Source organism: Pleurodeles waltl, chromosome 9, assembly GCF_031143425.1.
Source record: "Pleurodeles waltl isolate 20211129_DDA chromosome 9, aPleWal1.hap1.20221129, whole genome shotgun sequence".
NCBI classification, from domain to species: Eukaryota; Metazoa; Chordata; class Amphibia; order Caudata; family Salamandridae; genus Pleurodeles; species Pleurodeles waltl.
In genome coordinates, this window is record NC_090448.1 from 342,388,087 (window position 1) to 342,415,118 (window position 27,032).

The window sequence follows — 27,032 nt, forward strand, 5'->3', positions numbered from 1 at the left end:
ACTCTATGAAAACCCTTTGTATGGTGCAGCTCAGGTGTTTGCTCTGTGTACCTTGGGTTCTTGGAGAACCTAAAAACCCTATACATCACTGCAACCAGAGGGGGCTAGCGGAAGTAATGGTATATAGCTTTTGTCAATCTGCCATTGTGACAAAAGGTTACGGATGAATATGTTGTCACAAATGCCCATTCTTTCCTACTAATTTTCAATATTTCAGCAGTTATTTTCCTTGGGGAAACCTTGAGAGATCTACACATGACTCCTAGCTGAATTCAGAATGCTGTCAGTTTTTTTTTAGAAATTTATAGCTTTTCTGATTTGCCCATTGGTTTCACACAGGTTTCCACCACAAACTAGAAGTAGGTTGAAAGCACAAAAAGTACACAAGATAGGGAAAGTAGGCTACCTCTTAGAAAAATGCCAATACTGTGATACAAAATTCGTTTTTTTGATTCAGCTCTGCATTTTCCTGCAAGCTGTGAAGATGGTGACTTTAGTATAGCAAATTGTTTGTGGATACCATTTGAAGCATTTTTTCACTAATTGTTAAAAAAACAACCTCAAACTTTTGCTATATTTTGTCTACTTTCTCGGTCCCCTCCAGTGGAATCCACAAACCCTGGGTATTTTTAGAATACCCAGGATATTGGAAATAAAGGACACAAATTTGGCATGGATAGCTTATATGGGGAAATCGTTATGGAGCCCAAAGCACAAAGTACCCCCAAAAAATCAAAAAGGGCACAGCACTAGTGAGGAGGGTGGGGCGGGGGGAGAGACCTAGCAGCAAAGGGGTTAAATACACTGAAAACCCAACTGAGTCCAGCACTTGAATTACTGTTAGTGTCCTTCTATGCACAGTTAACATATATAGATTGTCTTGTGAGAAAAGCTGCAACTACTGCAAGAGATTTTTTGAACACCCTTGTGGTGGACTTAATCCCGAATGGTAGTACACTTAATTGGTAATAATTTGCCCCCATCGTAACCTTGAGGTATTTGCAATGTTATTAGTTCATCAGTATGTGAAAGCAGGCATCTTTCAAGCTTATGTTGCGAGGTAGCCTCCTTTCTCCACCGTGCAAATGACTTCCTACAGTTCTATCCTCTTTAACGTTTGTGTTTTGATGGATCTGTTTATGAGCCTCAGGTTCTAAGGTAAGGTCTAGGTGTTTAATCATGGTTTGGTATCAGAACATTTAAAAGTATGCTTCTATGGCATTCTTTTCTAAAAGTTCTAACACTTATTTTGACAGTGTTTTCTCTTTGTTCTCTGTCAGTTCTTTGACATAGATAGGCCCTCATTTTAACATTGGCGGTATTGACCGCCTACCGCCACGGCGACTGCCGCCAACATACCGTCGCCGTGGCTACCAGCCGCCCACCTGCATTATGACCGTAGACGGAATTCCACCAGAAGGCTGGCGGAATTCCATCAACGGTCATGGCGGCAGACGACGGTAAGGTGGCGCTGCTGCCAGCAGCAGCGCCACGCCAGCCAAACACTGCCCACCGTATCATGGACCATGATACGGCCTGGCAGTGTTTTGCTGGCAGCAGCGCCGCAGCCCGTCTCCTGCCGGAGGACCTCCTGCAAGCAGGTAAGTCAGGTTCTCCAACAGGAGAGGGGGGTGGGGAGTGTTGTGTGCGTGTGTGGGGGTGTGTGTGTGAATGTGTGCATGCGTGTGAGCATGAGTGGGTGTGAGTGTACGTGCATGTTGTGTCATGAGATTGCGTGTGTGCCTGGATGTATGTTCGTGAGTGTTGCTGTGAGTGTGTATGAATGTAAGTATGCGTGGGTTAATGTGTGTATGGGTGTGTATGTATGTGCATGTGTGTGTAAATGTGCAGGCAGGGGTCGGGAGAGGGAGGGTGAAGTGGGGTCAATTTATTTGTGGATTTTCTCTAGCAAACTGTCCATTTCAGCTCGCTCTACCCCTAAAGGAGAGGCATGCAGGTGAATTTTGCTGCCATTGAGAATTCATTTTGTTTATGCTTGGGCCTTGCACTGATTGTGTCTGTACCTAAGTGAAGAAGGGTCTATTGGCTCAGCTTTCTCTTCTGGGAGTATCAGCTCCTCTACAGGACCTTGCCCTTTATATGCAAGGCATATACCAATGACTAGTGCCTTTTTCATTTTCTCTAATGGGTTGTCTACATTGTCCCCAAACAGAGTCTGTTGATTAAATGGAATGTTAATGACTGACATATGCACCTCTAATTTGAAGAGCGAGATTCTCAGCCATGTATGTCTACTTGGTACCATGGTCGACTACAGTTGCCTACTATCTATATCTGCTGAATCTAGGGATGATTTAAGGCACATATTGGAGATGATCTTACCCTCTGCAAAGATATCCTTTGCCCTTTTTTTAAAGTTGTTCTTTAAGGTGCTAAATTAGACTTTTCATTTTGTCCTATATCTGGTGTCCACACAATGACAGGAGAGCACCGAGGTGTGCTATCCCCCACTGTGTTGTTGCTGCTCTCTTCATCTTCTTCCCCATTTTATCTAGACTTTTACTCTTCCTGTCTGGCGATGGTCCAACTTTAGTAGTGTATCTTTTACGAGCTGCAGTAGCAATACCAGGGTGAGCATCTGCATGGTTTTTAATATATTTGGATTTTTATGTTGATGGTCTACATTTTTTCTCCACTCTACATATGACTGTCTTGCATGAGGTTGGTTCGTTAAAGACCTCCTTTACTTACTGTAATTCACTTGGCAGCACTAGGAAGTGATTACTTTTTGCTTCTGCAAAAGATGTAGGGTTTTTCCAGAAGGAAATATAACTACTCTTCTTCTAGTTGCACATCTTAAGTATCTGCAGCTCTTGTTTCTACTGCCTAATATAAGGATAAACCATCTGGAGGGAAAGATGTAGTAGAGAATTTTTCTACTTTCTCTTCTGATGAATCGGTCTGATCCCATACATCGCTGTCTGGGTCCTGTGCACTCTCTTGTTCCATGTTGTGTGTCCTCCTTTATGACTCTTATTATGAGTGGCCGGGTGTTTAGATCAATATTTATCAGACTAGAAAAATGCAACTCCAATTGGTCTGAATTTATTGGGTCCCAGATAATGGGGGTTAATATGCAGATTTTGGTACTTAACACACCAAAATCAATGTTTCTTGGTGATATTGAGCATTTTTCACTTTAAAGATTTGATCAGGCTATATGTGTCAAAATGTATCGGTGGAAAACTGCCAGAGTTCGGCATTAGCTGCCAAACTCCTATTTGCGATATGTATGGTAACTGGTGCTACCATACATATCGTAACCAGCCCATTCATAAAGAGGATCTATGTGTATCAGAGGATTTACTTCCTAGCCATGCGGATACAGTCATCTCTCTATTTCTTCCTCCTCTACCGGTCTCACTTGGTCCAATCCGTCCCTTTTTACTTGTTTATTAAAGTGTCAAATTCCTTCTTCTTCTGAAGGCGATCTCCCATTTTTTGCTTTTAGCCTGCATCTATATTTGGATGGCAAGTAGTTTAGGTTGCCACATCTATAGCTTTGCTTTTCGATCTGCATGTAGAATTTCGCCAGTTTTTCAATTTTCATTTTTTTCGAGGTAGAGAGGCCATACCTTTTCCATTACTGGAATCAGAAGTCTTTTCTTTCTGAGACATTGTTTGCTTGGGTTTTTAAGCATTGGAAGAGGTTGTGGAACTGAATCTGTTAACTTGATGTCTATATATGCTGTGCCATTGACAGGGCACTGGATCCCTCCTCATCTGATAATCCACAGTCTGACAAGTTTCTTTCTGATCATTTTGGACTTTGGCATAAAATAGCAGCAGGTCTTGCAGGTCTTGGACTTATGGTACTTCAGAAGACAGATTACAGATACATTAGATGTAGATTCAGGAACACTGTTTTCCCAAATTAAATAGAAGACAGAGCAGGTGGGAACTTCACTACAGGAACGAAATAATAGAAAAGTGGTGGCAATGTTAGTAGAGAGAAATGATTTCTGCTTTCAGGAGAATTTGGGCATGATCCAAATACACTCAATTCTCTCATCCTACTCTCAGTGTATTTCACAAAGAAAGAAAGGGCTGTAATCAAAAAGCAAAGGTAAGATAATTGTGGACTGTGTGAGGTTTCTTCTACAGGGCCCATTTTTTAAAAATAGTTATGAAATACTTTGTTCAGAGGAAGGGCTTAATAAATATTAGCCTTCAAAGGCTTGGGCATTCAAAGGATTTTTGGTTGACTCAGTTTTCCTGCTTGCTAAAAAGAAGGCCAGCAAAGCTGATGTCTCTCTGACATTTTCTTTACAAGTGGAGCACAGGCGAGGCCCACTGCACTGTTATTTTTGTTGTTTTGTTTTTTGTGTTTGAAGTGCTAAGTTATTGACGATGCTAGACATGTTGTCTTTGTTTATGTCTCAAACTCTCGTAATCACTTTTTTTACTATTTAGGGCATTGTTTTTTAAAATTATGATTTTGAATATGGACACTTTCTCGCGGATGAGTTTGGTACAATGTTGGATCAAGTAATTATCTCAAAGGAAAAAATATAATTCCTATCTCTCCAATAGGACTTCATGTCTACGTGGTATAGTGACTCTGGACTGTGTTAATTGTGTAGGCACATGGCATAAAGGCTCCCCCCTTCACCTACCACAATGAAAGGATGAGAACTTTTTGTATCACACCATCACCATCTCCTACCCTATCTCTGCAGTCTGGAGTGTGATAAAGAAGCTATAAAGGAGGAGAGATTTCAAAGGAGATTGCGATGCTTGAACTGAACTACATTTCTGCCAGACTCAAGATTATTTTAATGTATTGTGTCTGACAGTCTGATGCAGTGTGCAACAGTCAGCCTCCGGTTAAGAGCAAAGTTGGACAGTGTTTATTTTTGTGTTGAAAGACGTTCTCAACATAAGCACTTGTTGTACAAGAACAAGATTATTTCAGGGAACGGATCTGTTTTATGGAATTCTATGTGTCAATCTGAACATATCTTTATTGCAGATTTGGAAATTATAGTTTATTTTACGACTGTTAGAAATAAATGACGTGATTTTGTATTTCAACATTTAAAGTCGATTTTACCTTAGCTAGGAATACTAAAGTGCATTACCTTTGTAGCCAGAATTCCAAGGACAAAAGACATGTTGGGGGTGGTAAAGGTTCAAAAATGTGTCTTATACTATGAAACAAGATGGGTGAGATGGATTAGTGCGTTATGAAGTTTCCAGGGATTCTTATACGCCCATGGCTTTCTATACTGAAGTGAATGAGAATATAACCTGCAAACCTTTTGGGTAGTGTTTTAACAGTATTGTGGGGATTACTAAGTAATACACTTTCTCAAGTTTTTATTTCAAATTGGTGTGCATCCTTCGTAATAGGTAAGTAATTTGCTTCGAATATGCAAAACTATACCTCTGTGTCATGCAGTAAAATACAGATGTTATTTTGTAGTTGTGAAGGAACTATGCATAGATTTTAACACCCAATTTACCCTTGCAGTTGATGCCTCATTTATCTGCCTGATCTAATCATCCCGATGGAATTGCAGTATTCCATCCTCGAAGTGGAGTTTTCAAGTTCAGAAGTACACCAACAAAGCATATTTGCTTCACTCCAGCTGGAAGAGAGGAGCTTCTAGAAAGGAGTGCTCCACTTCAAGGTCTTTAGCTTTCGAGTAGCCCTTTGTTCTCAGCGCTCCCCCACCCCACACCCCCCACACCTCCTTGCACCCATCTAAGGGTCATCCATCGTAACAGGAAGTGCTTAAGAAGAATTTTAGTCATCGTCACTGACCTCTACATGGAATTCGTTTGCACGAGTTTGGTGATTAGACTAATGGCAATGGAGTGACAAATGCAAGTGTGCTGTACATCTTTCCAGGAGTAATTAGGTCTACAACTAACTTATTTACATGAAAACCTTACAGATTCTCTAGGCCATGTAATCTAAATAAAATTTGGCAGAAAAAAAGATTTAACATATTGCTGACTAAAAGCCATGCTCCAATCAACCAAATTCCCTGAAACATAGGGGTTCAGTTGGCGGTGTCACTGGCTAGAAGATACAATAAAAAGAATTACATTCCAAAATGTATTATAGCCATCCACACAGCAGGTTTATAACCACATATAATAATTTCCATATATTTCTCACAGTATTCCTTTAGGCTGTCATGGCTCCATAATGATTTGCATATGTATGCAGTCACTTCATTGCAGCCAACACTCTGCCATTGAATTACCTACTGGTACAAAACCACATACTGTCTCTGCATAGAAGGTGGCTGGGAGTGGGTAAAAAGAACAAGCAGATCATCAGTACACCACAAGAGGTATGGATAGGGTCACAAAGGATTAATAGGACTACTGAAGGGAGGCATAGGAAAAAACAACCATTGGCAAAGCCAATAGGTCTGGCACTGTTCGCCTGCCTTTTGGCAATTCTTGTTTTGTAATGGTTTTCGCAAAATGTTTGTTTGGGAATATGCGGGGTGTTTATCAATAAAAAAACGGAATAAAGGTAAACATGCTTTTTGTTCTTAAAAAGGACACATTGTCACTCACCTACACTAAAGAGAATTAATTTGTGCATGGATGCGCTCATTGTAAAAGAACAGCATGCTGTAACTCATAGTGAAGTCACCCAACGGCCGAAGTGGGCTGCCACATTGCCCCATGATGCATGCTTCAATGGGTTGTAGAAAAATGTAAATGGCAACCACAGATAAATGGATGAAGAGTGTCTGAAACCCTTTAATTACGCCATCCACATAATTTTCGTAAAATCAAAAGGTCTCGGCTAACACTGACCTAAAAAGCTAATTGTTTTGCTATTGGCTGCAGACTCTTCCAAAGAAAAAAGGACGAAAGGATGAAAAGTGGAAAGAAGGAAAGTAAGAAGGAAAAAGGAAAGAAATAAAAAGTAAAGAAACAGAAAAGAAGAGAGATGGAAAAATAGCAAGAGAGAACAAAAGGAGAGAAAGGTAGGAAAGAAGAGAAGGAGGGTATGAGGGAGGGAAGGAAATAAAAAGAAGGGAAAGAGCAAGAGAGGAAGTATTTAGCAATTTCACGGATCATTAATAAAGCGCAGAATTATAAAAGGCGGAAATGCCTGCAATTTTTAACTAATTAGCCTAAATAAACATAAACTCTCTCTCCTTGAAGTTTGTTTTCTTTCCTTGTTCCTTGAAAATGCGGACTGGCTATGGGCTGTGCAACTACAGTGGGAAAATGTTTCGGTGTGCCACCAGTGTAATCATGAAGAATTTTTAAGAAAAACAAATAAAGAAAAAGAAAATGATCACCATAGAGAGAGTTTCTGTTATAACATCAAATCAATATAAACCCTTTCTCCTGAATGTAAACACAGTAATAGATCCCTTCTGTTATTTCCCCCGTCCCCTCATCTCTAGTTGGTGTGTTCCCTCAGCCGAACCAAAAGTTTGCCTCAGAATGTGCGGGTCGTGAGGTTCGACCCAGTCAAGAGACTGAGCTGTGGTGTGGGCGGAGAAAGGAGACGCACAGTAAAGGCCTCTATATTTTAATATCTGCAGCGCCGTGTTGTCTTTCTAACACTGGCGACGAGTGTTTTGCGAGAGGGGTCAGAGGTCGTCTCCTCCCCTTCTGAGCTATCTCCACAATAACAGTTATTTTTCGCTGATGAAACAGAATGTCATATCTCCAGGAAGAGAACGTCCCACGGTGCTGTATAATGTTACATGGCCTTCATCTTAATTCTCTATACCCGATCATAGCCACAATTGCAAAACGTGACGTTAATTTTGCTTGGATGGCCCTTGATACAGTGTGGCACAGCCTTTTATGAATTTGCGGGAGCGCTTGGATCCCTTGGGCTCCTCGGAGACATGTGATCATGCCGTACGGGGGTGAGTTTCCCCTCGTGGAGCGGCGCTGTGGGGCCTACTCGCTCTCCTCGGACGCCAAGCTTTGGGAGTTCCAGCAGTGGTCTCCAGCGCGGCTCATAACCGGAGGTGTTCCTCTCAGGGAGTGACGGTTAACCCTGTGGTGTCTAGTGCACTACGCTCAACAAATGTATGAGGCAATCTGGAGCGTGTCTTCCTCGCGCACGGTGACATGCACATCAAGGGAAACAGCTACACGTGTTGGAAATCTACACGGTTTTCAGTGATAAACACACCTTGAGCAGATATGTGTCAGAAAACCACAGTTTCAGAGACACACACACCTTTACAAGTATGGCAGTAGCCTACAGCATAGCTCACATCTGGAGGTGTTTCTGTCAAAGGTGTGACTAGATGGCCTCCAGCATCTAATGTGATGCTCAGTAAATTATGAGGCAATCCGAAGCGCCTCTTTCACAAGTACGGTGACACGCTCACCAAAGCAAACAGCTACATCAGTTTCTGTGACACGCACACTTTATAAACAGTTATGCGTGTCAGAAAGCTTTAACGACAGACAGAAAATGACACTATTTCGGTGACACACACAAACCTTTACATGTTTATAAGGATCATTGATAATCTAAAGGAAAGGCACACTGGACTAATCGTTTCTCTTCTCAGCGGTGACATGAACACCAGAGAATTTTCAACAGAGTGTATTGGCAACTTTGCTGCGGTGACACGCACACCTGTAAACATTTTATGTAGTGTCACGTCCTTAAAGTATTTCAATTCCCATCAATTTCAAATCGACACCATATGTAGGTGAAGTTCTTGAAGTACTTATTCGCTGTAGTTCCAAGATCATATTCTCTTATGTTATAAAGTTGATGTACCAACAAGAAATTATACACTAAGTTACAATGCTACATCCTATAAAATTTAAGTTTATTAAAAAGTAGTTTATGTTAAGTTGAACAAACCTATTATGTAAAAGCCCCTATACATTAGCCAACATTCTTTGTACATGTTGGGCTGCTGCAAATCCAATGTCATATGTTACAGGTAAATAGAAATTAAAATGTCAAGCCTTTAGCAAATAACAAGAATTTGAAATAATTAGCACATATACATGAGAGTAGTATTCAGGTATTTCTGTGATTTTCCTTGTGTTACTGAATAGCCTATCCGTCTTAGGGTAAGAACAGCACAGTTATAGTAATTGCTGCACTTTAATTCTATTGGTCATAAAGTAGGAACTTTGAATTAACTTAGGCATTTATCTCTATACTGTCCAAGGGTGTGGAATTTAACAAAATATCTACTTGTTCATGGGACAGGCTGCGTCATAAATCTACTTGTCCTGTAAACAAAATCCACTTCTCCCTTTGGTGCTAATTAGTGCAGCGACAAATTATGGCAGCAATTTCATTACATAAGAGCTCTGATAAGATCATATTCGATTATGCCAGGGCTCATTTTATAGTACAGTTTGAATACTTGTAATTTCCTTCTTTTATCACCTCCCCACAGATCACATACTGGGGCTGGAAGTAGCGGTGAGCAATAGTTCCAGGGATGGAATGTCCTTTTGAATCTGTGCAAACTTACTAAATTGCATGTTTTTGGGGGGGGCAGAGAGGTTAACCATTTTTTCTCTGATCTTTTCCAATACTGAGAAAGGTTGGAAATGTACACCTGATAAGGGCAGAAGTAAAACTTCTTCCAGGGTTGGAGGAAAGTGAACTTGTAAACGCTCAACAGATGCTTGCATTCATATTTGCTCCTGTTAAAATGAAGTTTCCAAATATTTTCCACGAGTTCTGGCCTACTTCAGTCAATTCTTGTGAATTCATGAAAGACATAAATCTGCACTAATGCAAGGACACATCCCAGGGATGCACTTTTGTAACGTTATTTAAGAATTGGGCCCCTCAGTAGATCTGGCATTAACCAAGACCTTTTGTTTTTTTTAAAATGCTATTTAAATTATCTATCTACCAGCAGCCCTTGCTGTGAGAGACAGCTTTCTGCTTTTCCACAAGGAGCATATATGCACACAAAGTTTTTTGTTAAGTGCCAGGGACTACTGTGTGCTTTTTGAGACCCCAAAATAATATTTTTGCCGATGTTTGTTATAATGGTGTGGGCGCGGCAGCTCCCACAACAACAAAGGTTTACTAAAACTGTGTCAAAACAAGACACACATTGACAAAACCAAAAGGCTGACCACCAGTGTTGTACCTATTGGCTTTGCCAATACTTGTTTATTTTCATGTGTCCCATAATCTTGTTAAAAATGATTACACTGATTTCTCATTACAAATATTTTAGCATGCATCAACACATTTTATTAAATGATGCTTTAAAGAAATGGTACCTTAAGTTTCACAGTAGTTTAGCAAAACTTTTTTTCCTAGTTGCCTTTGTTTGTGAAACTTTTATTTTGAAGAGCAAAGAATCAAACTTGTTTCTAAGCTTCTTCAAATATTTGCATCTGATCAGAGAGCATTCTGGGAGCATTATACATAGCTTCATATTGTTAAACTTTACAAATGTCTGTACACATTTTTATAATAAAACTACTCTCAGTAGTGCAGCTCAAGATTACAACATTTCCCTGGGGCGCTCACTCTTATAATAAAGCCTTTCCATTAATGAACCATAAAGGTTGAACAGCATTAGTATTAGGAGCTAAGTGTTAACTTAACTGCAGACAGTGCCCTTCCCTTTTCCATAATGTGGTACTGTAAACTGCCAGCCAAAGGCTTAGTGCTGCAAGGGGGTTGGGCCTACTTGTTCTAAGGTCAAAATAAACTTTTTGTCCTTGAACCAAACAATATGTCATAGGTGAACCTAATGTACTGTTGAAGTAATGGGTAAATATATTTGAATCCTACCTTATAGCCATTGGAAGGGAAAAGTTCAGGCCTGTAAGGAAGCAACACATATTACTACATAATTAAGGTAGGCATGGAAGGAGGATTTTCGAAGCATTACCAGATCCAGAGCAAGATGATGAGGAGGAAGAGGTTGATGAGTACAAATTTACATTATCAAAAATAGAAAACATACTTGGGACAAGATCAACATGAACGTCAAAAAATTTTCAGCCACATTCAAGGTAAACAAGGAAGTGTAACCAATTACGTAATGGTACTTCGAGGGCTAAGCAAGTTATGTGAATTTGGGGACTTAAATGATTCACTAGTAAGAAATCAAATAGTGTGATGAGCAAACATGAAAATACAAGCAACATTGTTACAGAAACAACCTAACTTACATGAAGCCATTGAAATTGCAAGTCCATAGAACACAGCCATGTTTCTAGAAGAGATACAACCACCTACTACAACTGAACAAATCTCTGAAATAATAGATGAAGACAGTGCTTAATTTGTAAATAAAAAGGTGCCGGTGCCCGCAGCCCTCCTCTTAAACACGCGTCTGCTGCAATTAAATGTGCGAACACGTGATACTGAGGCAGCGTAATCCCAAAGCCATCTCGGACCTCTTCAATCCATTTAAAGCCACTCCCTGCCCCTTCAGCTCACCCTTTCAGCTTTCTGCTTTCTCTCATTGTGACCTTTTTCATTTTTCTCTTCCTCTGTCTTTCCCAAACGTGTCTTTTTCTCACAGCAAATGCTTGAGGCAGAAGACTAAGCGTCGACCCTCAAAAATAAGTGCCAGTGCTCAGCACCGGAAATAACAAACACAAATTAAGCACTGGATGAAGAACAAAAAACTACAATATGTAAAATAAAGACTAAGATTGATCCTAAAAGTGAGTACCGCCACATAAATGAGTGGGAAAAGAACAAACATAAATGTTATAGTCGAGGAGGCAGTAATCATTTAGCTAATTACTCCAATTGCCAAATTAGATCTGCCTCATGCAAGAAATGTAACAAGAAAGGCCACTTCGCTAGAATATGTAGGGACAAGATCAAAAATGGGAAAGGAAATGGAATTAAAGCTTCAGAAGAAAGGTCCCAAGTAGTAAAGAAAATAATCCTCCAAATAAATGACAGTAATTCTAACAATCAAATTAAATACCCTGAGTGTAATGTGTATTTGGATAGTAAACCAGTAAAACATGTTTGAGGATTCATGCCCCCCATTTACACTAATCCATTTTTCTGACCTTTAATCAATGTAAAACAGTGAAGAGATAAAACTACAAACCCCTGATGTCCTAGTGGTTACACTGAAGATCCCATTCCCCTCAAGAGTATGGTTAGGTCACGTATCACCTTCAAAAATCAGTCAACAGAATGAGAGATATACATAGTGGAAGAAAGATCCAACCTCCGTGGATGGCATCAAAAGGAATTAGGAATCAAACTGGATCAGAATAACCCAGAACAAGTGTTGGCTATATACCAGTCCATCACTGACAACCAAATATGTGATGAATTCTTAGAATTTTTTTCAGAAAGATTAGGAGTCCTAAATATTTTCAACATAAAAGCAAACTTAAAGCAAATGCAAAACTAGTAGTACACATACCCAGACCAGTACCACACCTAATGAAAGAACCACTGGAAATGGAACTCACAAGATTAAGGGGGTCATTCTGACCCTGGCGGTCCAAGACCGCCAGGGCAAGAATGACGGAAGCACCGCCAACAGGCTGGCGGTGCTTCCCTGCCCATTCTGACCGCGGGTGGGCGAATCCGCCCAGGGGATTCTGACCCCCTTCCCGCCAGGCTCTTTCTGGCGGTTTTCACCGCCAGGAAGAGGCTGGCGGGAACGGGTGTCCTGGGGCCCCTGGGGGGCCCTGCATTTCCCATGGCACTGGCATGGGAAGTGCAGGGGCCCCCTAACAGGGCCCCAGCCTGCTTTTCACTGTCTGCTTAGCAGACAGTGAAAAGCGCGACGGGTGCAACTGCACCCGTCGCACACCTGCAACACCGCCGGCTCCATTCGGAGCCGGCTTCAGTGTTGCAGGCCCCTTTCCTGCTGCCCGCCAGTGTTGGAATGAGGGCCTAAAAGATTTAGGCATCATACAACCTAAAGAGCATAGGTACTCACAAACTTTTTCCTGGGGGCCAATACTACAGTCTGGTTTGTGGTCGAGGGCCACACCAATTGGCCCGCGAGTGGGGGTGGCGTCGGGGCTACTGGGGTTAAAAAAGGAATTAAAAATGAAAAATAAAAACACCCCTGTTCAAAACATTAATAGACAATGCTGTATTTCGAAGCCAGATATAACTACAAGGAGGACATTTTGTAAATACATTTTTATTATCAGACAACAGCAATCTTAAGATGCATTGCATCGCAATCCTTGTTAACCGGGTATTCAGCACAGGCCCAATGCAGCAAAGGTTTAACTGATTCCGAAAAATAGGTAGTCAAAGAACAATATACTTAGAACTTATTTTACACTTCATGTCTCCTATTACTGTCCTGTAATCAGGTACTATGTCTAAAACTACAAGCCTTAAGAGCTGATCCAGATTACTGTCTATAGGGTTATTTCTGAGTTTACTCTTCAAGAGTCCCATTGTGGAAAAAAAACTTTCACAAACATATGCTGACCCAAACATACAAATTACTTTCTGGGACACTGTACAAAGAACAGGAAATTTGTCAGAAGGCACAATGTTCCAGATTTCTTCTGGTGCCTGCCCCAAAAAAGATGCTTTAAGAGCTGAATGGTCCTGCATGTCTATCAGTTCCATTTGTGCTTGCGCCCTTTTCATGCTAGAAAGCTCAACAACATCAATATTTCATGCACTCACCATCCAGTGGTTTTCAACCAGCCTGAACAGAGGGGTGAGGGCTCTGAATTGAGAAAATCACATTCTGATCTCCCCAGAAATGTCCTCAAGACATGCACTAAGTTGGAAGCATTTATTGTGCATTCAGAAACCTTCGAGTTACAGCCAACAGTTTTGGGAAGTGGGTGAAGTCAACAGCATCTAGTTGTTCTTTGAACAGCGCAATCTTACTTTCAAATGAGTAAATACCATTCATCATTGAGCACACAAGCTGTTGCTTGCCTTGCAGCATCAAACTGAGAGCACTGAAGTGTGCAGATAGAGCTGAAAGAAAATGGAGCATTATAAGCCTTTTAACATCCTTTAGTTCTGAGAATGATTGACCTCTACTGTTTACAAAGTGTTCAATTTCGGGGAGCAAAGCAATTAATTGCTCCAGAACTGCAGCATAGCTTCAAAAAGTCCATAGTTTACGGCTTTGGCACAAATAAAATTAACAATTTTCACTGAAAGGTTTAGGACGTCATTCAGTTATCAGTGCTTTAATTTTGCACACAAATCCGCTTGGTGAATAATGTAGTGGTAGTCTGTCACAGTCTGTCCAGTGAGCTTCTTTTTAAGCAGAGATACAAAGCCTCTGTCATGGCCTACCACGACAGGAGCCCCATCTGTTGTGATGCTGGCAAGAGCGATATGTGATGTGTTTCAAAGTAGTTGCAGATGCTGTCCAGTGTATTTTCTCCTCAGAAGTACCCTTGCAGTGGTAGAACGCACAGGAGCTCTTCTTTGGGATGAAGTGATTTGTCCAAATACCTCACCCAAACTAATAATTGTGCCACATCGTCTATATCTGTGGACTCATCCATGGCAATGCTGAAGAACAGTGACTCTGACTGCTTTGATTACCTGCTCCTGGACGTTTTCACCCTTTGCCTCTAGTCTGCGTGCACAAGTGGGATCCGATAGCTGTAATGCGCCGATTTGTTTGAAAACGCTGGCTTTGTTGCTATAGTTTTCAAACAAATTTTCATCTGCTGAAAGGAACCATTTCTTCACCAGCTCTTCCTCCGTGAATGGCTTCTTATGTTTGGCAAGCAAGTAGAATATTTTGAACAATGCTTTTGTAAGAGCCTCAAATTCTTTCATCTGGAAAATGAAGAGCTTCTGTTGGGAAAGAAGCAATTGCTTTGATGCTACCACTTTTGCCAAACGAAGTTTTGAGTGCGATGGGAAGTTCTCAGTATATCCTGCGTGTCGAGTTCTGTAGTGCCGCTCCAGGTCAAGCCTCAAAAAATGTACTCGCCCACTTGCTAGGGCGAGTCAGTTTCTTTCAGGGCAAGCCAGTTTTCAGGCCTACTTGACAGGCCTGTCAAGTGAGCTCTGCTGTTGTTCTAATCACTGCAGCTAGTGCAGTAACAGTGCGAAACTCCAGGGGGCAGCAGGCTAAAATGTTATAGGAAACACTAGAAAAATGTGGAAAAGATAAGGTGGTGATTGGCTGATTGCAACACGGCTCCCACTGCTGAGGCTTAGTTGCAATCAGCCAATCAGATAGCAGCTCTCATTTGTGCACTCCTAAATGCATATAGTGTATAGGCATGTTTACACACTTCTCACTGGCTGATTAGAATGAGCCACAATGGGATATACAGACCGAGAAGCATGAAAACTGCCTTTGCCAGCCCAGCATGGGTGTTTCCAGATTGGAGTACAGATTTGTGGTGGCAGCGAACTGGCTGGGCACAGTTTAGTGCCATATTCCAGTTGTGCCATACTTCACAAGTAGCCACCCCATCGGCAGCAGGCCATGCACAGAAGCAGGTAAGCTGGCACAGCTCGCTTTCCTCCTGGGCCTTGGGAATGAGGTGAGCTCTTTCTTCTCTGTAGCTCCAGAGGGCACGACCTTTGATGTAAAGGTGGGGGAAGCCCAAAAAAATAACTGGGGAAGCCAAGGAAAGAGTGTTAAGATTCCGTGCAGGAGCGCAGCACTGAAAATAGCTGGGCTGTAAATCATGCAGCAAATATGTTTTTAAAAAGTAAGCATGTGGATTTCTGTAACACACGCACATGTTTCACTTTAGTGCATCACATTATTTGAAAAGTAAAAGTGAGTGTTTTTAAAACATCATCCGAGAAACATTTCTGTCCCCAGTCAGATGTGCTATTTGTAAAATAATTTCTATTGTAGCTGCTGTACATGCCCTACCTCACCTTGGACACACCATTCTTTGACTTAAACTGAGTGACAGAACCAGAGCAGTCTAAGACAATTGTGAGATGGCAGAGCCCCCTTCTCTACAGGAACGAATAAACCTTTTAAAAAGCAGAGGTTATGGTACCAAGGACTGCAAAGCTGTCTGATTAAAGACTTTATGCCCAAAATGTTTTATTTGTTTTGCTTTGAACCTGATCAAATATATCCATTCTGCCTTTAACTTCAAATATATTTGTTGACCTATTTTTCCAGAGTTTCAGGTCAGTGTGGTGCAGCTAGCTCTAATAATTGCCCTTTCAAACCTACTGTACTGCGTTGGTCTTCTGTTCATTTTTAGTATCAAGACGGTATACCTAATCCGTTAGCATGCTTAGGACTTAAACACCTTATAGTGGTTCCACTAACAAGCACATTAGCTTCCATACCATGTCACTACCGTGACTAATTCATAGTGTAAGCTGACATTTTGAATATCAAGCCTTTAGAAATCTGAACTGAACACTCATTCAACTAGGAAATGTTTATGCATGCTTTCAAAATACGTTCTCACCAATATAGTGTTGTTGCAGGAAATATTAAATCAATACAGGAAACATTACTAGATTGTGTAATCCACGAATACCATAAGGTCAGTAGCCAAAACACAGGAAAAACCATCAGGTGGGACCTACAAAAACTCAGGCGCCTATCCTCCTTCTAAACACAAACAGGCCCTCAGACAACCCTGAAAGTCATTGAAAAATCAGACAAGCTCAAAGATTAGAAACTCCTTCCCCACTCATTTCACAATTCCCTTTTCATTAATTGCCTTCTCACTGAAAAGTTCCCATATCCACAGATAAAGGCATATTTCTCAAAGCAGGTAACTGAGGTCAGCGAGGGTGAAACTAGAGACCGCAAAGGACCTGCCTGCCTGGAATTGAACAAGCATGGAAGAGGCATGGAGTGAGGGGAGGCAGACAGGTTCAGTTCCCTTTACTTCTGCATTCTGCATTCATTGTACGCAAGAATCACCTCAGAAATCACACTTCTGCCACTAATAGGAGGCTGTCAGTTTTGATATCTGTTAGCCCACAAATGTTTTGAAGAAAATTTGTATGCAACAAGTTTGTGGGTCGAGTGTATTGCTGCTATGTCGGGCACATAATTAGAGTCACTAAACCTGCAGGTCTAGTAATATTTTAAATATTTTTTGAGACCTGCAGTTATACCTCTTAAGAACATTTACTTTCTCTTTGCAAAGCAGAGGTGGCTTTCTCCTTTGGCCATTCAGCAAACAAGTACTCTTCTTCTCATGCTGCCTGGAATGGCCTGTGTTCACTCTGTATGGATCTGGGTAATTTGCAAGGCTTGGTAATTGGGCTGTAGGCCATTGCAGAGCTCTCCAGTGGGTTTGTTGCTGTGCAATAAGTAACAAGGAACAGGAATCAGATTTTCCCCCATATAATCGATGGACTGACATCGCCTCACGACAGATGGACCGACACCGCCTCATAACATATGGACTGACAACGCTTCTCGCTACATACCTCTGTGAGCAACACCAAAGTAATGTTTTGTTTCAAAATACAAAGTGATGTGTAAAAAGAGAACCATGCACAATGTGATTAAACATGTAATTGTTAACACACATTCTGGCCTTGGTCCATTCTCAGAGAAGCATGTTATAAAAGGGATTTTGGAATTACACTTGCACCTTACTAGGCATGATAGTTTGATGGTTAAAAGGTACTCCACTGGACCACTCCTTTAATGCCTGTCTCTTGTTGGGCATACGTGACCTGATGTTGAAGAGTCCCTAAAAGCCTTCTCAGGTTTCAGGGGTCCTGATGAATATTTCTAATGCGATACATGTAGGTACCCCTAATAAACAGTGGTGGCTCCTCCGCTATGGCAGAGGAGCATCAACCCCTCCCCCCCAACCATCATCAGCAGCGGCAAATTGAAAAATAAAAACGATAACAAACAATGTTTATTATTGTTTTTCTTTTTCAAGGGGTTGGGGCATGGGATGACAAATATGGAAGGGGGCTGGTGTGCATTCCCCTCAGTGCGCATGTGTGTTTGGCCAGCCATCTCAGGTCTCAAGTAAAGTAAATACCATAAAACCACGAGTCTTATTAAGGTTATGCCAACAGCAGCTTCCTTTTCATATTGCTCAAGCCATGTCCCTGCCTGTTCATTACCGTCTGATTTGCAGAGAGGTCCCCAAGGCCTGAAATCTGTCAGGAAAGCAAATTTCCTGATTTAAAAGTGGAAGGTAGTCACAAAAGCTAACCTTTTAAGACAATAAGACCAGAATTTCTCTTGGGCTAATTACAATCAGAAGAGGAGACGGCATGTGTACCTGAGTAGTGAGGGGGAAACTCATTAATTACTCATATATTTATCGCAACTTACATATTTACAATGGAGCGTCAGTTCAGGGTTGCCTCGGTTTGGTTTGAGAAGGTGAGAGGGAGTCCGCGGGCAAATGACTGAGGCACTTGGGTTTATGTTTGGTTGCTTGCTTCTAATCATTAGACTTTGACCCAGTCCAAGAAAGAGAAAATCAGAAAAGGAGGCATGAACTGATCAGGATGACACAGAAATGAATTGGGGTACTCAGAAACAGGGCCTGACTAGGATAGAAAATAGGCCTGGGCACCAAAATAAAAGGGGCCTGGATTAGTGAATTAGCTAAAAAAAGTGGCCCATGTTTGCAAATGTGGGCAGTTTTGAACTTGTAAAGACACACGGCATAAGTTTTTTGCAAGGTATGGAAGACTATGGAGCTGCAGGCAATGTCTGCTTTAATATCTTTGGAAATCAAAAGTAAGATGGCTGCTAACTCTTAAATATATGTTTAATCAAAGTTTGTAATATATCTAAAAATAGAATGAATATATATATATATATATATATATATATATATATATATATTTACAAAAACAAACAATTGCAAACCAATTGTCTTGTTGCACTCCAGGAGAGTTTATTGCTTTATCCAATTGTGTACTTCAAACAACACCACCTATGCGTTTCGACCTCTCGGTCTTGCTCACAGTATGTGGTGTTGTTTGAAGTACACACTTGGATAAAGCAATAAACTCTCCTGGAGTGCAACAAGACAATTGGTTTGCAATTGTTTGTTTTTGGAGATTGTAGAGGACTGGTCCTTCCCTCACGTGTGCACCCGTGAATATGCGCGCTACAATGTGGACCGTTTGAGGGACTATATATATATATGTATATAATTATATTACATTACATTATATTATATTATATTATGTTCTCATGACTGGAGACCAGGACACCGAGCCATAACCGTGGAACTCACAGACAAGGGAATAGCCAGAAAAATAAAATACCCCCACTTTGAACCACATACCAAACAGAAAAATAGTAGCTGTTGTTCGTCCTTTCTTCTCCCCATCCTCCCTTTTCTCTATCAAACCTTCCTTCTATTCATCCACTCTTCTCAACACCTATCCATCCATCTCTCTATTCATCCTTCCTTGTTTTCTCCATCATCCAATGTTCATACTCGCCATCATTTTCTCGCTACTCATTCGTACATCATTTTCCCTCCATGCTTCCATCATTTCATTCATCTCTCAACCTGTCTCTTCATCCCTCCCATTCTTTCATGCTTTCATGTTGAATTTGTTCCCCTACCCTACAGATTCATCATACAAAAGCGCAGCGTCAGTCAGTTATGTGGATTCATCGTCTTACCCTGGCTAAGAACTGGAGTAGGAGCATGCGCATTGAAGCTGTTATTGAGCATGCTCCCATGGCCCTCTTTCGTGTTTACGGACCCTCTTGTGGATACGCTGGTAAGTACACCGCCAGATCCGCAGGCCACCAAGGCACTAAGGAAGGCCTGCTGGGCCGCTGGCAGCCCATGGGCCATATTATGAATAGCACAGCTATAGAGTGTTCTGATTGGTTTGGCCCTGTGGTTATAGCCAAGAAGGATCACGGTGATGGCATTAGGCTATGAATAGATTTAGGTGATCTTAACAGTAGTATATGGGTCAAAAGTCACCCATTACCCCATATACAAGAAAAGCTAAGCACTATGGAGGAAGAACAGATACAGTTCTTGACTTATCCATGGCCTATCGCCAAGTTGAACTGCACCCCGAATCCAGGGAGTTAACATCATTTGCCACACCTATGAGTATATTTATGTTCCACAGGATGCCATTTGGTCTTGCATCGCGGCTGCTGTTTTCCAAAAAATAATGCAACAAATATTAGAAGGAGTACCAAAAAGGCTGTTTCCAGGATGATTTTTAATATATGCTGCCAATGTAGAGGAAAACAACAAATTGTTAAGAATGGCCGTTACAAAACTCAGGGATGCCAGGCTAATTTTAAAAAGGGACAAATGCCAAATTGATGCTAGTGCAGTGCAATACCTAGGGCACACTATATGTAAAGATGGGTTCAAACCAAAGGTTTGTTTACCTGAAGCTGTTAAAAAATCCCCACCCCAGAAACTAAGGCTTAACTTAAGTCATTCTTACGACTCGCTGAGTATATAGCCAAATATGTTAAGGATTTTGCCAGCCTAACAAGTAATCTAAGAGAACTTTTAAAATACCACACACAGTACAAGTGGCTAGAAGAACACCAAATGTCATTTTAGAAACTCAAAGAAGCTATACTAAGAGCACCATACCTGTGTAATATTTCACCTAATAGGAAACCTATACTAACAGGTTTGTAACAGGCCTGTAACATGGGACTAGGAGCCACACTTTCACAAATAATTGCAGTAAAGAAAGGATTGTCGTCTTCGCCTCACGCACCCTCATTAAATCTGAGAGAAATTGCTCTGTAGTAGAAAAAAAGCCCTTGCATGCTTCTGGGCTATCAAGCATTTTTATTTCTTCTTGTGGTGCCTGCAAATCACCATACGAACAGATCATAATCCTCTTATGTACGTGTTCACATCTAAAGGGTCTATCAAATGCACACCTCGCATAGCTATGTGGTTACTAGGCTTGGAAAGCTTTTGCTTCCAGGTAGAATGCGTCCCAGGAAAGCTAAACACTGCAGCCAACTTTCTATCCAGAGCCCCTTTGAATCAAAAAAGAGTAATACGAAACTTGAGAGTACCCCGTATTTGAGATCTATTCTCCAGCCATCACTTCCAAACAGTGGGAAGAAAGTACTGTAAATGATGAACCTTACAACAACTTAGCACATACACATTACAGGGTTGGCCCAAATTATGTAATGATGTAAATGAGGACATCAGACAATTTTGGTAAGTGCACCACGAAATCAACATTGATGAAAATCTGATACTGAGAAGTGATAAAATAATACCTCCCAAAAACTTAAAAACAGAAAGTAATTGATTTAGTACATGAAGGCCACTTAGGAAGGAGTTTAACTAAATCCAGATTTAGAGAAGTTTATTGGTATCCCAACATGGATTCCTTAGTCGAATTTAAAGTAAAAAATTGTACCATATGTGCCAAGAGTGATAAATCTAAACCAATTGACCATGTTCCCTTATCCCCTGTGTCTGTTCCAGACAAGCCATAGGAGAAATTGGAACCGGACATAATAGGCCCCATAAGCCGCAGAGGTATAACAAAACGATTTGCATATGTTCTAGCATATTATCGATCTCATTGGGTAGTCACTAGGATGGTGAATCAAATCACTACAGAAACTCTCATGAATGTCTTAAGAGACACTTTTGCAAATGAAGGTATACCAGCCACAATCATCACTAACAACAGAGTACAACCTACCTCCTTAGCAATGGCCGATTTCTTAACCATACAAGATATGCTTAAAAGGAGATAACCCAGCACTAAATTATTTCCCTATCGGGTAGGGGGAGGAGAAAGAGTGGAGTAAAAAGTACAGAAAAAATTCAACTAAAGTGATTCTCATCAAACTAAATACAAAAGTGACTATGATCACAAAGGTTAAACCAAAATAACACAATGGAAAGTGGAAGACCAGGAATCTGTCAGGAAACCTAAAAGGCAGAGATGACAATGACTCCACATTTTCTAAACCTATGTGTATTGTTAATATCAAGCACAATGTAGCTGTAATTGACAATGGTCAGGAATGGAGCATGGACAGATTAGCCAAGTACACACCACTGGAAATAGGCAAAAATGAGGATACCACCTCAGGGTCCAATCAAGAAGACTCAAACACAAATAGCTCCACAGTAAGAAGACCCATAAATACACCTGTACGGCATAAAGATTATCTATTTGGAAAATAAGTTAATCTCTTTGTTCTATATCTTTTTGGGGGAAGATGTGTTATAATGTCAAATCAATATAAATCCTTTCTTCTGAATGTAAACACAGTAGTATATCCTTTCTGCTATTTTCCACTTTCCCCTCATCTCTAGTTGGGTGTTCCTTCAGTTGAACCAAGAGCTTGCTGTAAAATGTTCGGATTGTGATGTTCTACTCTGTCAAGTGATAGAGCGGTGATGTGGGTGGAGAAAGGAGACACACAATAAAGACCTCTATGTTTTCATATATTCAGCACTGTGTCATCTTTCTAACACTGTTGATGAGTGGTCACTTTCACACTACTCTGCACATCATTTAAGCCATCTCCCGAACAGAGCAGTCCAGTGACATACACAGAATAATTACCAAAGGAAGTATTTCTACCCCCTCCTCAACATCTCCTCTGTGGCAATTGCTTTCTAAAAAGGCAGAAAGCTAGAACCAGGGCTAGTCTGGAAACTAAAAGCAGTCCTGGCAAAGAAAGTTCATAACAGTCTGCACAGTTACCTGACCACATATTTTTTTTTTAAAAGGCCAAAATGTGTATTTGACAGGCCACAGCACACTTGCAAGTACATGTGGTTGAAAGGCATATGTAGGTTTTAGAGGGAGGTTCTACAGTATGTCAAAGGATATATTACCATTACATCTTAGTTTTACTTCATGGGTCTCTATTTCGCAGGTAAATACATCAAGCTCTTTCTACTGGTTTGTGTGCTTGCCACTTACTTTTAATTCGTTTCTATTGCCTGCTGCACACTATTTCCTGTTTTTCCACATGTTTGCTCTTGTCTTTGCTCCTATCAGCATCCCAAAGCCCAAGTACTCCTTTTCATCCGCCAAACTTCTTTGTGAGGTTGCTCTCTTGATTCTGACAAAGGTGTTCTTGGTCTTCAAAAGGCGTGGCCCTTCATCACATGGCCATGTCATGCAAAAGTGTTTGGTTGGTAATGTGCGCAATACTGGTTGTGGTGCCCGCTAGTGTTGTGTGTGCTGCATTTCCTCTGTGCGACAACTGACTGGTGGGGGCGTACCCGGAGCAGTGCCACATTCTACCTTGCGTGGTATCGCCAAACTGGCTTGTGTGCATGTGTGTGTGCATGTGTGTGTGACTGGATTGGTCTGGTGCGGCTCAAATTATTACGCACCAGACATTGGGCCTCATTCCACAGAAGTAAGTAACGGGACCTGATTGTGTGTTCAAAAGTGCCTGGTGCAACTCAAGTCATCGCGCACCAGGCATGGTGTCTCATTCCAGGGAGGCACAACAGTGGTAACTTTTCGTGTGTAGAAGGATTGTCGGTTGTAACTCAAGTCATTGCGCACCAGAAGTTGTGCTTCATTCAAGGAAGGCACAGCAGTGATAACTTTTTGTGTGCAGCAGGATTGTCTTGTGCGACTTAAGTCATTGTGCACCAGACACTGGGCCTCGTCCCAGAGAGGCCCTGCATTGAGCATTTTGCATCTGTGGGCGGAAGTATCTGGTGCAACCAGACTTTGCATCCATACCAAGAGGGCACGTAATTTGATAAACTCTTTGTGTGCAACTGGGATGCCTGGGTGTTCCAAGTCATCGCACCCCAGACATGGTGCCTCCTGTCCCTGGAAGTGCTGAATTGGTAACTATCTGTGAAGTGGAGTGTCTGGCTTGGCTGGGTGCCACTGTGAACAGCTTGTCCCAAGGTTACCCTCCCGCTGTGCTTTGCAGAACAGGTCCTGCACCGGAAGGCCAGTGTAGAGACCCCTGAGTAAACTTCCTGAGTAGGGACCGACCCTCCATTTACCGACTGTTGCCTGATCACCCATTCTCTCCTTCTTCCCCCGTACCTTTGCCCCAGGAGCTTGGCTGAGTGTTACCACTGGCTGGGAACACCCTAGTATCTGGGGAAAGATTGCTTCATTTCTAACTCTGAGGGGGCGGGACTTGGTTGAAGTGTGGAGGAAGGTTTGTGTCTAAGAGGGGTCTGTGAACACATTTACACCTCGCCTGCCACTTGTACAAGCACCGCATTAGGGTGCTGGAAGCGAGTGTGAGCGAGTGCGTGTAGGCGAGTGTGGCTGTCATTTGTGGCACTGCATAGGGGTGTGGAGTGAGTGTGTGGGAGTGAGAGTCTGGGCTTGATTTCACCTCCCAGCAGCACTGCCATGCACATTGTTTACTATTGTGGTTGACATTGACGTTTACTGGTGCGGCCTAGGCCGCGGAGCTATTTCAAAAGTACTATAGTCTCTGTACGTATACATTGCTGCTATCGTTGGGAACCGGGAAACATCCTACAACTGTTTTATATTGAATTGGGGTGTTTGTTAGTGTGAGTCTTGTACTGCCAACGCAGCAGTACCGCATGTGGGTGCAGGGAGAGAAAGTATGTTTCTCACATGTACCTACTGCTGATTTCGTATTAACACTGTTGGGCCTCATACTATTAGTGATATTTTTTCTGTGATTTATGCCCAGATTTACATGATGTTCATGTGGTGTTAATTCATGTTTGTGTTGAATACAAACTTTATTCACATACACCTCGTGTGAATTCTCGTTTGTGATGCTAAGTGTACTTATTGTGTGGACGTGTTGTGCCAGTGCTGTACACATTGCCTCTGTGATAAGCCTGACTGCTCTGTGCCAAGCTACCCAAGAGTGAGTACAGGTTATACAGTGAGTGTAATCACCCACCCCTGACGGGAGTGGTAGGTTCTGCATGACTAGGGCCTCGCCTCAGCCAACCAGAACATGCCGCCTCCAACAGAGCTGGTGAGATGTAAAGCAAAATAGAATGTGAAGGCAGCACAGACAAAGCTGTGCAGCTCTGCTCTCCGATTCCTGCTATCTGTATCACGTACAAGTGGTTAACATCTGTGCCTTTGGTGTGGGTGACTGGTAATGATACTTCTGCAATACATATGTTTATTTTGATAAGTGGTGCAATCAATCGCTGGATGTTACGGCAACGGCGCATACATCAATTTTGCTGCTCGTCTTTAAAGCATCTTTTGATCTTGCAAGTGGCCCACCAGTGTCATCTGTTCATAAACAAGGAACATCTTGACTCTCCAGGGCTCAGATTCACATTTATGGGGTTTCATCAAGCTGCCAGAGCAAACGGAAGGATAAACCCAATTAGCTGTAAACCCCCACCCGCATGTTTGCTTGCCCCGTTTTCAGATGTCTCACCGAGACCATGCAAGAACAATTTTTTCATATTGGGATCTAAAGATGAGGCTTACAAGTATTATCTTGTTACGATGCACCAGGGTGCACACATGTTCTAGTTTTGTATATTATTTTTAAGGACAGACCCAGCCGGTGTTGTAAGCAAAGCACCATTCACAATGGGGACATTTTGTACATGGACCCAGCAAGCTGCTCTGGTGTTTCTAATGTATGCATTATCAAGCTAACGTATTCACCGGGCCTTCCATTTCAGCTGCAGGTTTCTGTCACGAAGCTGGGTTTTCTGCACATTTGCCCATAGCAGAAGCTCTGTGTGTGACATTACAATATGTGTGGGCAGCCAGGATTCAAACTATTTTGCTCAGGCTTTTGTTTTTATGGGGGATATGTTCTACACTAGAGATGTCTTGCAGGACTTGTTAAATTATTACCTGTGCATGCCTGTGTGTTACATTTTGTTTCTTGCTGCAGTTAAAAAAAACTTGTACCCTGGTAAATTTGTGTTGTTATTGTATTGTCTTTCCATTAACATGGCACTTTAATATCCCTTGTGGTGCCCAACGTCTGTTTACAGTGGGCAAGTAGGTAACTACTCTAGTTGTCACTCACACTTTCTTTAATTTATATTGCTCAACTACTCACAGCAAAAACTTACCAACAAAAATTATTATTAATCACATAGGCGAAACCGAATGCATTTACCAATGCTTGTTTTTTTTTTAAAGAATACCGTGCCGCTGCCTAACCCCAGTATGGCCACCTATTAGGACTTAAGCATTCAATTAGTGTCTCTAGGCGCCATGTTACGACGGCTATTACGTCACTTCCAACTTACTATAGTTCGCAGGTCATGACCTCTCAGTGTTCCTTTCCGGTTTTCGAGCTCCACAATGGCTGTTTCCGTGTCCCGGTTTAATGCGTCCATATCCAGAAGGGGGCGGGCACTGTAACCATCACGTGCGTGTTCATACAGGCGGCTTCGTGGCTCCCGGGCGGAGGCGACAAAGCCACGTTGCCAGAGGTTATTTCGCCATCCACATGTAATACGAAGAAAACGCCGCAACAAACGTGCATTGAGCGCAGCCATCTTCAATAAATGAAGGCACATTTCTTTAGCCAATGGAACTGAACGTTACATAACAATGTCGCTGTATAGTTTTAAATCGCTCATATAATTGGTTATAAGTGATCTGTTGTTGCCCAATGATTCACGTTCCAAAAACGTTTGAGGTTAGGGAGGAAACACATCTGTTGGAAAAGGTTGCGTTAACATCTTTGCGAGGAACGAGGCCATCGACACATTCATTTAGTTGAAATAATTTATATTGATGCAATACGCTGCTATTTGGAGTGTTTTGGCAACGCACTTCCTTCCCACTATTCAGCCCTGGAAATGGAAATAATGCACTTCGGGATCTCATGTTTGTGAAAAGTATCGGGTTAGCAGCAGAAAGGGGGTGAAATATGACAGTCGATTTAAGCATTCATTTTTTTCAAATCTGGCCTCAAATAATATGGTTCCAAGGACAGGTTTATTATTACATCTATGCTGGATTACTGTATTCGCGGGGGGACTAACCAAGTTAGGCAGAATGCAAGTGCCTTTCATTTTACCACTGGCAGCACAGCGTCAGTTTATTTCATTTTCTTTTGTGGGAACTTGTATAGTTTTTTAAAAATCTCGAATCCTGGGAGCATCTTTTTGAGTGAGGCATCTGTGTAAGATTACAGATCATCAAATGGCACCAAAGTTATTAACAACACAATTATTTTTCAGTGGAACAACTGACC

The 27,032-nt window shown here is 41.7% G+C and overlaps 1 protein-coding gene across 1 annotated transcript in view; it reads right to left on the reverse strand.

Annotated features, from left to right (window-relative positions):
• Positions 1-26,349, reverse strand: part of SARS2 (seryl-tRNA synthetase 2, mitochondrial) — a 206,352-nt gene extending 180,003 nt beyond the window's left edge. Inside the window, exon 1 of the mRNA XM_069206905.1 lies at positions 26,077-26,349. Within this exon, the coding sequence (XP_069063006.1) occupies positions 26,077-26,349 (273 nt within the window). The remainder of the gene's footprint in view (positions 1-26,076) is intronic.
• Positions 26,350-27,032: the final 683 nt, after the last annotated feature.